General features: G+C 33.5%; 1 protein-coding gene across 1 annotated transcript in view; it reads right to left on the bottom strand.

The window, feature by feature from the left end:
* The window catches only part of LOC149808210 (uncharacterized), a 156,131-nt gene that overhangs the window by 116,497 nt on the left and 24,503 nt on the right, over positions 1 to 15,131 (bottom strand). The window contains exons 9-14 of the mRNA XM_089965826.1: positions 14,926 to 15,024; positions 12,986 to 13,087; positions 11,024 to 11,128; positions 10,272 to 10,370; positions 7,449 to 7,577; positions 190 to 318 (exon numbers count right to left, since the gene is read on the bottom strand). Of these exons, the coding sequence (XP_089821952.1) occupies positions 190 to 318; positions 7,449 to 7,577; positions 10,272 to 10,370; positions 11,024 to 11,128; positions 12,986 to 13,087; positions 14,926 to 15,024 (663 nt within the window). The remainder of the gene's footprint in view (positions 1 to 189; positions 319 to 7,448; positions 7,578 to 10,271; positions 10,371 to 11,023; positions 11,129 to 12,985; positions 13,088 to 14,925; positions 15,025 to 15,131) is intronic.

Genomic DNA, 15,131 nt, shown 5'->3' with positions numbered 1-15,131 from the left:
ATACTCTCCTTAAGAGGGCCTCAAGGGAGAATAGTCCTTGACTAATGAGTCACCCTCTATAAATAAAGCATTATTATTAATATTATTATTATTAAATATCGTATTTTGTGTATATGTGTGTTTTATGTTGGTGTGTTTGCATGTGTATGTGTGTGTACATTTTAAACAGGTAGATAATTGAAAACACACTAATTTGGTGTGAATACTAGTATCTCCATCATAAGACAACAGCAGCTTCATGATGTCAGTGTCTTCAAACTCATTATGGGCCATATTCTTTGTGATCTCGGCAGCGTAATGAACTGGGGTCTCTCCCTCCTGAAAAAAATGTCAACAGTCTTGACTTACATTTCAGAAAATGTTTTTCAAAAAAAAAATCAAAATATACCTTACAATCTTGAAGATGAAAATTTTAAAATTAAAAACCAAAAATTAAATAAAATTTGAGACTGTTAGTATGTTGCATATTAATTCTTTTATTTATTTCTATATTTTCTATTTTTTGGGGTTATTGTGAAGTTTTATTGCTTTGTTTCTAGATTTTGAATGTTCTTTACCTTTAAACTTGTAAGGTAAAATAGTTTGAAAAATAACGTTGTTTTAAGACATTATTTTCATTCGTATTTCAAAAGCTGCATATTTTTTAAATAAATTTTTTTAAAATTCTATCATTGTAAAGTATAAATAAAGATTATTTCACAGGTGTTATTCCCAATGCAGTGAAATTAAAATTGAATAATAAGTATGTATGCCTAATTTACTAATTAGAAGTCATGTGCTTAATTATTATACATGTATATTGATAGTGTAATGTAATATAAAATGTTAATTGTAAAATTTCTATATTGAAGAAAATGAACAATTGTAACTCTAGTGATTAATTAAAGAATGGAAAGAGAGCAAGAATTAAATAATTAATATAACTAATAAATATAATTAAAAATAGTATAATTAAAGTAGAATAAATTAAAAGAGATATTTGGATTATTTGTGCAAAGAAAGATTTGCTAATTTAGGCTTTTTTTCACTGTCCTTAATTTTTGTGCAAAAATACTGCAATGCTCATGTGCACATTTGGTGTAATGACTTTCTTTTCCAATATGCATTTACTGTGCAGATTTTACAGTTTAAGAAACATCTAGGACAAAAACTACAATGTATTTTGAAGTACATTGCATATCTGGAGAAAACAGCCATATAAAAAAAATGGAGAAATGTCATATTTACCCACACAAATAATTACCCACCCATAATAAAATAAAGCTTATTTATCCACACATAGAGAAATATATCTATCTACATGACATGTATCCAACTGTACACAAGACAGACCTTGACCTTGAAATCATAAAACTCTTGAACTTCATTGTGAATCTGAGATTTTATTTCAACCAGTCACAAATGATGTTACTTTTGAAAGCTCATTTCTGATTGGCTGATAGTGGAAAATCAAGTTCATAGTTTTTATCTCCAGGTCAAATGTGCTGTAGCATTGAATAAGGTCTACACCATTGGCATTCAATTCTAAATATGTAGAACAAAGAGTTGTCAGAATATAGTATCCCATGCAAACATGGATCAATGCTATTACTGTACAAAGATTTTTCAGAATATAGTATCCCATGCAAATATGGATCAATGCTATTACTGTACAAAGATTTGTCAGAATATAGTATCCCATGCAAATGTGGATCAATGCTATTACTGTACAAAGATTTGTCAGAATATAGTATCCCATGCAAATATGGATCAATGCTATTACTGTACAAAGATTTATCAGAATATAGTATCCCATGCAAATATGGATCAATGCTATTACTGTACAAAGATTTGTCAGAATATAGTATCCCATGCAAATATGGATCAATGCTATTACTGTACAAAGATACATATCATTATAATACCACTATACATGCCTGGTCCTGAGGGGACTGTTTTTCTACAGTGTATATACCCCACCAGACAAGACTGTAGAAGATCAGTACCCAATGCAGAAGGCAATGAGAGATGTAGTATTTCACATGATTGTAATGGGATGTCATAAGATTTGGTGCCTACAATAGTTGCCCCCTAGAATAGGTGTAATGAACATAGCTAGGTACAGTATCCAGGTGCCAAGGTAAAATGTGTACTGTTCTAAAGCCAATTGAAACTAGGAAATTTATCATGTGATGTATTATGTGCTTTTAATTAACTAACACCATAGTTCAAAGGGTATAATTAATCACTGATTTCAATTCAGAAAATTCATATTTGGGGAAAATTACAAATAATTACTCAAAAGTTTCTGCTGCACTTAAATGCAAACAGTTCAATGATGTACATTAATTATTATAATTTAGTTTATTTTTTGATCCCATTTCAAATCAGGGAGAACCTACATTAACCCTTTCCCACACACAAGTGCATATAGACTAAAAATGCCTCATTTCAGTACAAGTATATTTTCATGCATCCATGGCATTTCAATGCAAAATTCCTGGACATGCCTACCATAGTTCACACAAGTACTTTTTCTGTGACATTTCAATGTATGCCTGTCTGGACATGCCTGCCTTAGTTCATACAAGTACTTTATCTGTGACATTTCAATGTCTGTATGTCTGGACATGCCAGCCATAGTTCACACAAGTACTTTTTCTGTGACATTTCAATGTCTGTATGTCTGGACATGCCTGCCTTAGTTCACACAAGTACTTTTTCTGTGACATTTCAATGTATGCCTGTCTGGACATGCCAGCCATAGTTCACACAAATACTTTTTCTGTGACATTTCAATGTATGCCTGTCTGGACATGCCTACCATATTTCACACAAGTACTTTTTCTGTGACATTTCAATGTATGCCTGTCTGGACATGCCTACCATAGTTCACACAAGTACTTTTTCTGTGACATTTCAATGTATGCCTGTCTGGACATGCCTGCCTTAGTTCACACAAGTACTTTATCTGTGACATTTCAATGTATGCCTATGCCTGTCTGGACATGCCTGCCTTAGTTCACACAAGTACTTTTTCTGTGACATTTCAATGTATGCCTGTCTGGACGTGCCAGCCATAGTTCACACAAATACTTCATCTGTGACATTTCAATGTATGCCTGTCTGGACATGCCAGCCATAGTTCACACAAGTACTTTTTCTGTGACATTTCAATGTCTGTATGTCTGGACATGCCAGCCATAGTTCACACAAGTACTTTTTCTGTGACATTTCTATGTCTGTATGTCTGGACATGCCAGCCATAGTTCACACAAGTACTTTTTCTGTGACATTTCAATGTCTGTTTGTCTGGACATGCCAGCCATAGTTCACACAAGTACTTTTTCTGTGACATTTCAATGTATGCATGCATGGACATGCCTGCCTTAGTTCATACAAGTACTTTATCTGTGACATTTCAATGTATGCCTGTCTGGACATGCCTACCATAGTTAACACAAGTACTTTATCCGTGACATTTCAATGTATGCCTGTCTAGACATGCCTGCCTTAGTTCACACAAGTACTTTTTCTGTGACATTTCAATGTATGCCTGTCTGGACATGCCAGCCATAGTTCACACAAATACTTTATCTGTGACATTTCAATGTATGCCTGTCTGGACATGCCTGCCATAGTTCACACAAGTACTTTATCTGTGACATTTCAATGTATGCCTGTCTGGACATGCCTGCCTTAGTTCACACAAGTACTTTTTCTGTGACATTTCAATGTATGCCTGTCTGGACATGCCAGCCATAGTTCACACAAATACTTTATCTGTGACATTTCAATGTATGCCTGTCTGGACATGCCTGCCATAGTTCACACAAGTACTTTATCTGTAACATTTCAATGCATGCCTGTCTGGACATGCCTGCCATAGTTCACACAAGTACTTTTTCTGTGACATTTCAATGTCTGCCTGTCTGGACATGCCTGGCATAGTTCACACAAGTACTTTATCCGTAACATTTCAATGTATGCCTGTCTGGACATGCCTGCCATAGTTCACACAAGTACTTTATCTGTGACATTTCAATGTCTGTATGTCTGGACATGCCTGCCATACTTCACACAAGTACTTTTTCTGTGACATTTCAATGTATGCCTGTCTGGACATGCCAGCCATTGTTCATACAAATACTTTATCTGTGACATTTCAATGTATGCCTGTCTGGACATGCCTGCCTTAGTTCACACAAGTACTTTATCTGTGACATTTCAATGTATGCCTGTCTGGACATGCCAGCCATAGTTCACACAAATACTTTATCTGTGACATTTCAATGTATGCCTGTCTGGACATGCCTGCCATAGTTCACACAAGTACTTTATCTGTAACATTTCAATGCATGCCTGTCTGGACATGCCTGCCATAGTTCACACAAGTACTTTTTCTGTGACATTTCAATGTCTGCCTGTCTGGACATGCCTGGCATAGTTCACACAAGTACTTTATCCGTAACATTTCAATGTATGCCTGTCTGGACATGCCTGCCATAGTTCACACAAGTACTTTATCTGTGACATTTCAATGTCTGTATGTCTGGACATGCCTGCCATACTTCACACAAGTACTTTTTCTGTGACATTTCAATGTATGCCTGTCTGGACATGCCAGCCATTGTTCATACAAATACTTTATCTGTGACATTTCAATTTATGCCTGTCTGGACATGCCAGCCATAGTTCACACAAGTACTTTTTCTGTGACATTTCAATGTCTGCATGTCTCGACATTTAAATGTATGTCTGGACATGCCTGCCTTAGTTCACACAATTATTTTTTCTGTAACATTTCAATGTCTGTATGTCTGGACATGCCTTCCATAGTTCATACAAGTTTTTTTAGACACACCACGTAATCAATCGCCATTCACATGATCAACTGAGTAACTATCTCCACTAGTAAAACAAGGTTTCTGGAAGTTTATATGACATCATAACACATGCAGATGTACTAGATGAATCCTAAACAGCCAGTCAGACAAAAGATGGATCCTAAACAGCCAATAAGACAAAAGATGACATACTAAATAGCTAGTGACCTGCGATGATATCAAAACTTCATTCAAATTTCCAAGGCTGAATCTGCTGTCTTCAAGTAGAATCATGGAATCCAAATTATGAGATTGATTTTTGAGGATTAAATTCATCATAAGCCCTTATCAGTAATCATAACAAACTTTATTTTAGAAAGCATAAATAAAATCTAAATGACAAAAACAGCAATGACAATAATTGCTGATTTTGATGCCCAAGATTGAGCTGAATCTATTTATAGCACATTAATGTCCAACTGCTGTTAAAAATGAAGTAATCATCATCACCTCCAAAGCTGTCTTTGTCAATCTCTGAAATCTGAAAACTCTAAAGTCGGTTCCCCCACATTGAAACCATCTAAAATTTATTTAAACTTTTCTATCGTAGGACCTACCATGGAATGACAGCTCAGTATACATGTCTGTTGCTACACTGTAAAGTATGCTACCTATCACAGAACTACAGCTCGGTATACATGTTTGTTGCTACATTGTACAGTATGCTACCTACCACAGAATAACAGCTGAGTATACATGTCTGTTGCTATATTATACATTTGCTACCTAACACAGAACTACAGCTCAGTATACATGTGTTTTGCTGAATTGTACAGTATGCTACCTGCCACAGAACTACTGTTCAGTATATATGTGTGTTGCTACATTGTACATTATGCTACCTACCACAGAATTACAGCTCAGTATACATGTATGTTGCTATATTGTACAGTTTGCTACCTACCAAAGAACTACAGCTCAGTATACATGTATTTTGGTACATTGTATAATATGCAACCAATACAACAGCATGCCACCAGTGGATGATAATATGGGGAAAACTGCACATTGTTACATCCATGTTTGATCTTAACATTGTTGCTTACATCTACATCAAGTGGTGAGATGCATGTTAATCATTGCCTTAGTCATCACTTTATTCACCTTGTTTAATATACTTGAAAAATTCTATCCATGCTTCCTGTCACCACACTATTGTATCATGATGATACAGGTGTTCAACCACTAGTTGTTGAATAACTCTGGCAAAGGATTATCTCATCTGCATTGGAAGGATTTTTAAGATCCATTTGTTATTCACCAAGTGTCATGAGTGGTTACTAATAAGTATTAATCATCAAGTGTCACGAGTGGTTACTAACAAGTATTAATTGTCAAGTGTCACAAGTGGTTACTAACAAGTATTAATTGTCAAGTGTCACGACTGGTTACTAACAAGTATTATTCATCAAGTGTCACGAGTGGTTACTAACAAGTATTAATTGTCAAGTGTCACAAGTGGTTACTAACAAGTATTAATCATCAAGTGTCATGAGTGGTTACTAACAAGTATTAATCATCAAGTGACACTAGTGGTTACTAACAAGTATTAAGCGTCAAGTGCCACAAGTGGCTACTAACAAGTGTTAAGGGTCAAGTGCCATGAGTGGTTACTAACAAGTATTAAGCATCAAGTGTCACGAGTGGTTACTAACAAGTATTAAGCATCAAGTGCCATGAGTGGTTACTAACCAGTATTAATCATCAAATGTCCAAAGCACCTTGATAAATTCATATGTTGCCAGAATTTCACTCGATCTAAGTGATGGTTTGGACAATGGATTTAATTTTATGCTAAGACACCCAGTGCCAAATAAGGTAACAAATCAAATTCATATTCATATTTCATTTTTTTTTAATATATGATAAAATAAATAATAAATGGACTTTTGTGTGTATTTTGTATTTTTGAAAAGTTAAAAATTAAATATTGTCATAATAATTGACCTGGTTTAGATATTTCTACAACTGGCACATGATTTAATGGAGATATTCATTATGTAGGTTCTACAATGATGAGAACCAGAGCAATGACTTACATAACCTTGAAATGATGTTTCTTGGCAACATAATGTTGCTCATTACATGTTCTGTTGTTAAACCTCCATTTTCAAAGGTATATAACATGGTTGTATGAATATTTTGTCACCAAAATTAATAAACAAACGATGCAATGCATGGTGTACTCAGCTATTGTCAACTATGGTTTTTTTCCTAGTGATGCCACATCACTGATTGAAAATCATCCATACTTCAAGAAAGGAACTGATATGAAATATAACTTACAAAATGGTTCCTTAAGAAACAATTTGGAAATAGATCATTTAGTACAGTTGTTACAATTTCTTTTCCAATTTACTTATAAAAGCTCAAAAATTGGAAATGCCTACTCTAAAAGAAATTTTAACAAGGTCAAAAAGAAAGATGCCAACTTTCAATCAGCACTAAAGTTAAAATAAATGTATAATGATTTTTAAAGCAAACAACAAATTCAACAAAATACATCAACCTTGCTGACAACAAAATGACACCTACATCTCACCATCCACTAAGGCAGAGGAGACAAAAATATCAATGACTGACCCAGTTTTGCTGGTTTACAAGCATAACGGCATCTATTCGTGACTTGGTCTGTGTGATGTAGTGTAGGAGCTCACGTGCCAGTTCCAGATGACAGTGTCGCACAGCAACATGCAGTGGAGTCATTCCAGCCTGAGGCAAAGAAAATAATTCTCACAATGACCATCAAAACCAGAGAGATGTACAGGAAAAATAAATAATTGAGCTAATCATCAATGTGGAAATTTACCCATTCCATTTAACGTTTTTCATGTTTCATATTTTTTATCAGAATCTATTACCCATGAATTTCAGCAAACACTGATAAATAATGAAAGCTTACCCTATTATCTGCATTTTTCTTATCCCCATATTTTGTGTTCACCAGTTTGTCCACTTCTGTGTATAACTGAATACATGGCAACAATATCATCACCTGCAGCAAGCACGTGTCTCAGACCCATAGTCTGAGAAACTATGGCATACCTCAGAGGTCTCAAACTCAAACCACTACAAGGGCCACATGAGTACATTTTCATTCAGGGATACAAAAGTGGAGTCAAAATGAAAACAAAATAGGACTAATATATTATGCTATTAGTGACAAGGTATAATTATAACGCCCACCTGAATTTATCAAAACTAATTGGCTGTGAAGAAAAAATCTGCCTTATTTTACAAATTCTGGGTGTTGCTGAGGGTCACAAGAAATAACTCAGGGCTGCATCCAACCAGCGTGCTGAATTTTGTACAGAACAGTTTAACACTCAAGAATGAAATAAAAATTCACATTAATTGTTTTACCTATAATTATGGTATACATGGTTTACCAAAAAGGTAACAGATAATATGGCAATATTTCTTTGATAAAACAGATGGATTAAAGGTGTTATGTATATTTTATTTAATTTTATTGCTTGTTGTTGTTGTTGTTGTTGTTCTAGGGTTTAATGCCTTTTTTCAGCACAAGATAGGCTATACATGTTGGCCAGTATAACTGGTGAAGGAAGAACCCTGGAAAACCCAGGAAAGAACCACCGACCCATGAGAAGCTACTGGCAGGCTTTCCCACATACCCACGCTAGCCGACCCTTGGACTCGAACCCATGCAGACAGAGGTGAGATAGCAGTGATCTGGAACAGTGAGCACTTTAGACCACTCAACCACTCAGGGCCCCTTGATTGTTTGTAAGTTTTAAAATCTTTTTACTTTTAATTTCATTACATGGCAAAATAATGTTACAAAGTTTTATTTACTGGGAACTAATATTTTTTCAGAAAATAGTTTGACCTTGACTCTTCAGTTATAAACTCCTAAAGCTGACCTAGTTCCCAACCTTGGTTTAGAAATCAGTGAGAGAAGTAAACAACCTTTAAATTTTTTTTTTATTCTCAGAGTAAAATGATTGTTTTTTATAAAGGTCATACTGGGACTATGTGCTTTTAGATGTAAATACTTCCAACAAATCCTGGAGAGTTGACCCTCATCCAGGAATGTGTTTTGCGTTTTAAGTTACTGTATAACATATAATCTTTGTTTCTAGAGATATTTCTCAGTTGGGCTTTTTTCTTTACACTGGAAAGTGTCTGTTGTGGCAGTTTGGAGTTATATGTTAATTTTTATTCAAATTATTTGGATTCTAAAAGATTAATTCTTTTTCCTGGAAATATATGAGTACTCATACAAAATTCTTGGACAAAGACATTTATTTAAATTTTATTTGGACATTCAAACACCAGAATATTATTCACTATGAAACTACAAAGAACTGTAGACATAACAGCCCAATACTAGCTACAGTATATGTCATTGCCTGCCATTTTGGATATTTCGTTGGGATTTGAACTTAAATTCATTAGAACATTTCATTACTAGGACTTCTAAAATTTAATTCATGGATTATTCTTGGATTATTTTTGGATTTGATTTATAAAACCGTAAGTTCTTAGTTGTTTTTCAATTTTTAGTGTTTTTCCAGAGAAATAAATTATTTGTTCAATTTTTCAAAGCTTGTTGTTTTCACTTTTTCTTGTTTTACTGTTTATTAGAGCCTAAACAAGTAATGAAAGAAAGGTGAAAAAATTGTAAAGATAAAAAAATAACAAATCAACTAAAGTTCAAAATGGAGAAGCTCTATAGGAGCTTGCCCCCACCCCAATAAAGGAAGATAACTCTTACTAGATTACAATATGTGATTTGCTGTTGATAATGATATGTGTTCTAATCATTATCTCATTGTCATAACCTTTAAAAATTTTAATTGTTATCTCCCTTTTTTATACTTGTATGACAGGGGCAGCAACTCTAGTCATCAGAGCTATATGGCATACTGAAAACTATTATCAATATTAGTACCCCTGCTTCATTCATAGACAATGATATTAGGTCTTCACTAATATAATTCACAACTGGGATGAACCCATGGCAACCATCAACAAAATCTGGCATTTTATGTCTCACAGGATTTTAAATAATAAATGTTATTCGAAGAAAATGAAGCCATGGAAAGTTAGTGTTATACAGAAAAGAAAGAGGAGGAGAAAAAAAGTTCAGACTACATTTTCTGTAACGGAGAGCACTTTAGACCATTCTGCCACTTGGGTCCCCGACTGCATTTGCAATCCATCCATGAAACAAAGGATTTTATGATAACTGGCACATTTTTTCCTGCTATAATATTCTTTTGTCACTTGAATATCAGAATAATGTAAATGACATAATTTGTGCCAGTCAAAGTCAAAACCTAGTCATAAAACCTTGCAAATGTCTTGGAGAAATGTTACAGTTTTGTTTAATACCCATGTCTCAATCCTCTGTAGGACAATTACCTTGCAAGGATTAAATACCTTGGAAAAAAGTGTTGGATCCGCCCCGTCCTCCAAAAGCGCCATAACCATCTTCAATAGACCATGACGGGCTGCAATGTGTAGAGCTGTTTCACCATCCTAGAACAATAATTAATGAAAAGTCAAACATATAGTTTTGCCATCCTAGAGCAATAAAAAATGAAAAGTCAAAGATGATGTTTTGCCATCCTAGAGCAATAAGAAATGAAAAGTCAAAGATGATGTTTTGCCATCCTAGAGCAATAAGAAATGAAAAGTCAAACATAATGTTTCACCATCCAAGAGCAATAAGTAATAAAAAGTTACACATAATGTGAGAACTTACTTGAACATGATCATTAATTCACAGCACAATAAATCAACACTTCTCGTATTTGAAACTTCAAGTAACAAATATACTTCTGTAATTCAAAATTCTATTAATATCAAGTCAGATCTAAACTGTTCCTATTTTGTTTAGTTTCAGAAACATCTTTTTAGATTCTAATTATAGAATTATCACTTTTACTGCCTGACATGGACAGATTTGTGTTTTTATGGCCTGGATTATGGAAAACAAAACAGTATTTTTCATGGCCCCATCTTTAATGCCAATAATAATACAACTGAATAAACACTGTGATCATTTAAAATCTGGAAGATTGTTGTGACTTTGTTCAATTCTAAATATTATATATATATATCTGCCAGGCTGTATTTATTAAATTCTTGGGAAATGTCTTTCAGCCACCTAAATGTGAAAATTACATTACCTCTCTTGCAATATTGACATCTGCTCCACTTTTCAGCAACATATCAGCACACTTTTCTCCCTCCTTTGTTCTTGCAGCTATGTGTAATGGTGTTTCTCCTTTTGACTTAAAACAAAGTACAACAAAGTCTAACTTAGAATATGACTGTCACAGTATGTGTAATGGTTTTCCTCATTTTGATTCAAAAAATTCCAATAAAGTCTTATTTAAAATATGACTGTCACAGTATGTGTAATGGTTTTTCTCATTTTGATTCAAAAAATTCCAATAAAGTCTTATTTAAAATATGACTGTCACAGTATGTGTAATGGTTTTTCTCATTTTGATTCAAAAAATTCCAATAAAGTCTTATTTAAAATATGACTGTCACAGTATGTGTAATGGTTTTTCTCATTTTGATTCAAAAAATTCCAATAAAGTCTTATTTAAAATATGACTGTCACAGTATGTGTAATGGTTTTTTTCATTTTGATTCAAAAAATTCCAATAAAGTCTTATTAAAAATATGACTGTCACAGTATGTGTAATGGTTTTTCTCATTTTGATTCAAAAAATTCCAATAAAGTCTTATTTAAAATATGACTGTCACAGTATGTGTAATGGTTTTTCTCATTTTGATTCAAAAAATTCCAATAAAGTCTTATTTAAAATATGACTGTCACAGTATGTGTAATGGTTTTTCTCATTTTGATTCAAAAAATTCCAATAAAGTCTTATTAAAAATATGACTGTCACAGTATGTGTAATGGTTTTTCTCATTTTGATTCAAAAAATTCCAATAAAGTCTTATTTAAAATATGACTGTCACAGTATGTGTAATGGTTTTTCTCATTTTGATTCAAAAAATTCCAATAAAGTCTTATTTAAAATATGACTGTCACAGTATGTGTAATGGTTTTTCTCATTTTGATTCAAAAAATTCCAATAAAGTCTTATTTAAAATATGACTGTCACAGTATGTGTAATGGTTTTTCTATTTTGACTAAATCAAAGTACAACAAAAGTCTAACTTACAATATGACTGTCACAGTATGTGTAATGCTTTTCTCATTTTGACTAAAGCAAAGTACAACAAAGTCTAACTTACAACAGAACTGTCACAGGAAAAACAAAAAGATTTGGCAGCCACCTAAACTTTTGCACCATACTGCCATCTATATTGCATTGTACTACCATCTATATTGCACTGTACTACCATCTATATTGCACTGTACTACCATCTATACTGCACTGTACTACCATCTATACTGCACTGTACTACCATCTATATTGCACTGTACTACCATCTATATTGCACTGTACTGCCATCTATACTGCACTGTACTGCCATCTATACTGCACTGTACTACCATCTATACTGCACTGTACTACCATCTATACTGCACTGTACTACCATCTATATTGCACTGTACTACCATCTATACTGCACTGTACTATCATTTATACTGCACTGTACTACCATCTATACTGCACTGTACTACCATCTATATTGCACTGTACTACCATCTATATTGCACTGTACTGCCATCTATACTGCACTGTACTACCATCTATACTGTCCATGTTATTTGCAGTTGGACCCGACTTATAAGCATGTACATATGGTATACATTGAATTATCCAAACCTTGATTAATCACATTATCAATAGTCTATTAACAGCAGATTGACTTTTTTTAAGATAGCTTAAGTTTCCCAACTTCTAGATATCCAATCATCACCACTATCATTACACCAATATAGTAAAATTGCCCAGTACATACATTAAACATTTAAAGGAAAGAAAAACTTTTAATATCCTAAGGAGTATATAAGGAAATTACACTGTATATGGTTTTCTATTTATGAGTTTTCTAAAAGGTTTTTGTTATATGGCATATGGGACATACAATGATATTGTTTTTTTTGATATCATAGAAACTGATATTCTTTACAGATATATTATGATGGTCTGTTTACCTACCTTTCCACTTCTACACTCCACCTGAGCACCATATCCAAGCAGTATCTGTACCACCTGTGGCTTGCAGAATTCAACAGCCAGGTGTAAAGCTGTACAGCCATCCTAATAAGGTCAAATATCCATCATTAATCAGCTATTATTACAGTGCTCCCTAATTATGATGCAGTCGTGAAAACCATAGAGTACACTCCCTTATTGTTAGACCACCTTATAATGAAGTATATAATACAGTACTCCCTAATTATGATGCAGTCATGAAAACCATAGAGTATACTGCCTTATTGCTAGATCACCTGATAATGAAGTATATAATACAGTACTCCCTACATATGGTGCAGTCCATGAAAGCCATAGAGTACAATGCCTTATTGTTAGACCATCTTATCATGACGTATATAATACAGCACTCGTTCTTTATAATGCAGTCCATGAAAGCCATAGAGTATATTGCCTTACAGTGTGACAGCCTAATAATAAAGTACATGATAAAGTGTTCCCTCATTATACCACTATTCTCTGAAGCAATAAGTATATTGCCTTTTAGTGAGTATGTCTTATAATGAAGTACATGATACAGTTCTCCCTCATTATAGTGCTGCTTGTGGGAACAAATAGAGTATATTGTCTTGTAGAAAGACTGTCTTATAATGAAGTACATGATACAGTACTCCCTCATTATAATGATATCCATTGGAGCCTTAGTGTTTACTGCCTTATAATGAGGCTGTCTTATAATGATGTACATGATACAGTACTCCATTATTATAATGTTCTAAGTTGGAGCCATATAGTATTTTGCCTTATAGCTAGACTACTTTATAATGAAGTAATTTTCTACCACTTTATGAAATGGAATCCATGACAATTACTGCCTTATAACAATACTGTGTTATAATGGAGTGAATTATAGTAGGGGGCGCTATGCAAACCGGATTAAATTATGTATTGAACTTCATCATAATGATAGGTCAGAAAATTATGAAAATTAATAAATTAATTTAGTACTAAGATGCAGTACTGCATACAACATACTGGATAATTGTTGTTCTTCAGTGCTTACAATTTTAATATATAGTTTTTTTTAAGAATATAATCAGTTTGGTCTGCTGAAGCTATTTTGTTCCAAAACTTTTGTCTGGAAGTTTTTTTTTTTCCTCATAACAAATAACAATTCAGTTACAAAGTACCCAGTTGCAATGGCATGTGTGGTGACAAGTTCCTGTTGCCATTCTTCAGTCAAATAACACACTTCATTATTAATTAAGTTTTACAGTACTTTTTCATGAAACAAAAAGAATGGATTGCACATGTCAGTCTCTTGAATCTATCCACTGTTTACAGTAAAATGTTATGGGTACAGTGGTACCTTACTATAATGCCCCTCATCATATCACTTATGGTTATACTGAGAATATGATAATGAATCCCTCTTTATTACATAGTGGTAAAATGGTATTTTCATGTAACTCCTTATAAGGCAGTTTCACTATAATGTGATATATTCTGAGGATCCATGGACAGTGTTATAATGAGGGTCTAGTGCATGTATCATGTACTTCATTATAAAGCAGTCTCACTATATGTTGATAGTCTCCATAGACGGTGTTATAATAAGGACATACTGTACGAATATTGATATAACACATGTACAGTTAGTACAAAGGGCATTAACATAACGCATTAAAGTACAATATATACATAAAGGATGCTAGGAAGTGATTTTAGGTCAATATAAATATGCATTACACATCTATCCAATATTTTCATATTGTAATAAGAATGTAATAATTTCAAATTTCAAAATTACATATATTCATATCTCTTATCAACTATGGTTTCTCTGACATTTCTTGTGGAGGCAAGCTAATACATTAAGACTGTATTCCTATAGATTTTAAATGTAAAAGATATGGTTTTTTAATATGAAATGTAGAACTCACCTTTGTTTTGGCATCTACTGGGGCACCTTTTTGTAACAATGCCTTCACAACAGATGTGTGTCCCTTCATGGCCGCTGCATGTAGACAAAGAGCACCTGACTGAAGGAAATGCAAATAATTTTCACTGATGTCATTTACAGGCTGTGATATGAGTAATCATTGATGTATTTTACAGGATGTGATATAAATTACTACTAATGTCATTC

Source organism: Sinohyriopsis cumingii, chromosome 1 (genome assembly GCF_028554795.1).
Source record: "Sinohyriopsis cumingii isolate HCF-2022 chromosome 1, ASM2855479v2, whole genome shotgun sequence".
Taxonomy (NCBI): domain Eukaryota; kingdom Metazoa; phylum Mollusca; class Bivalvia; order Unionida; family Unionidae; genus Sinohyriopsis; species Sinohyriopsis cumingii.
The sequence above is the reverse complement of the archived record's forward strand: the minus strand, read 5'-3'. Positions and strand labels throughout refer to the sequence as shown.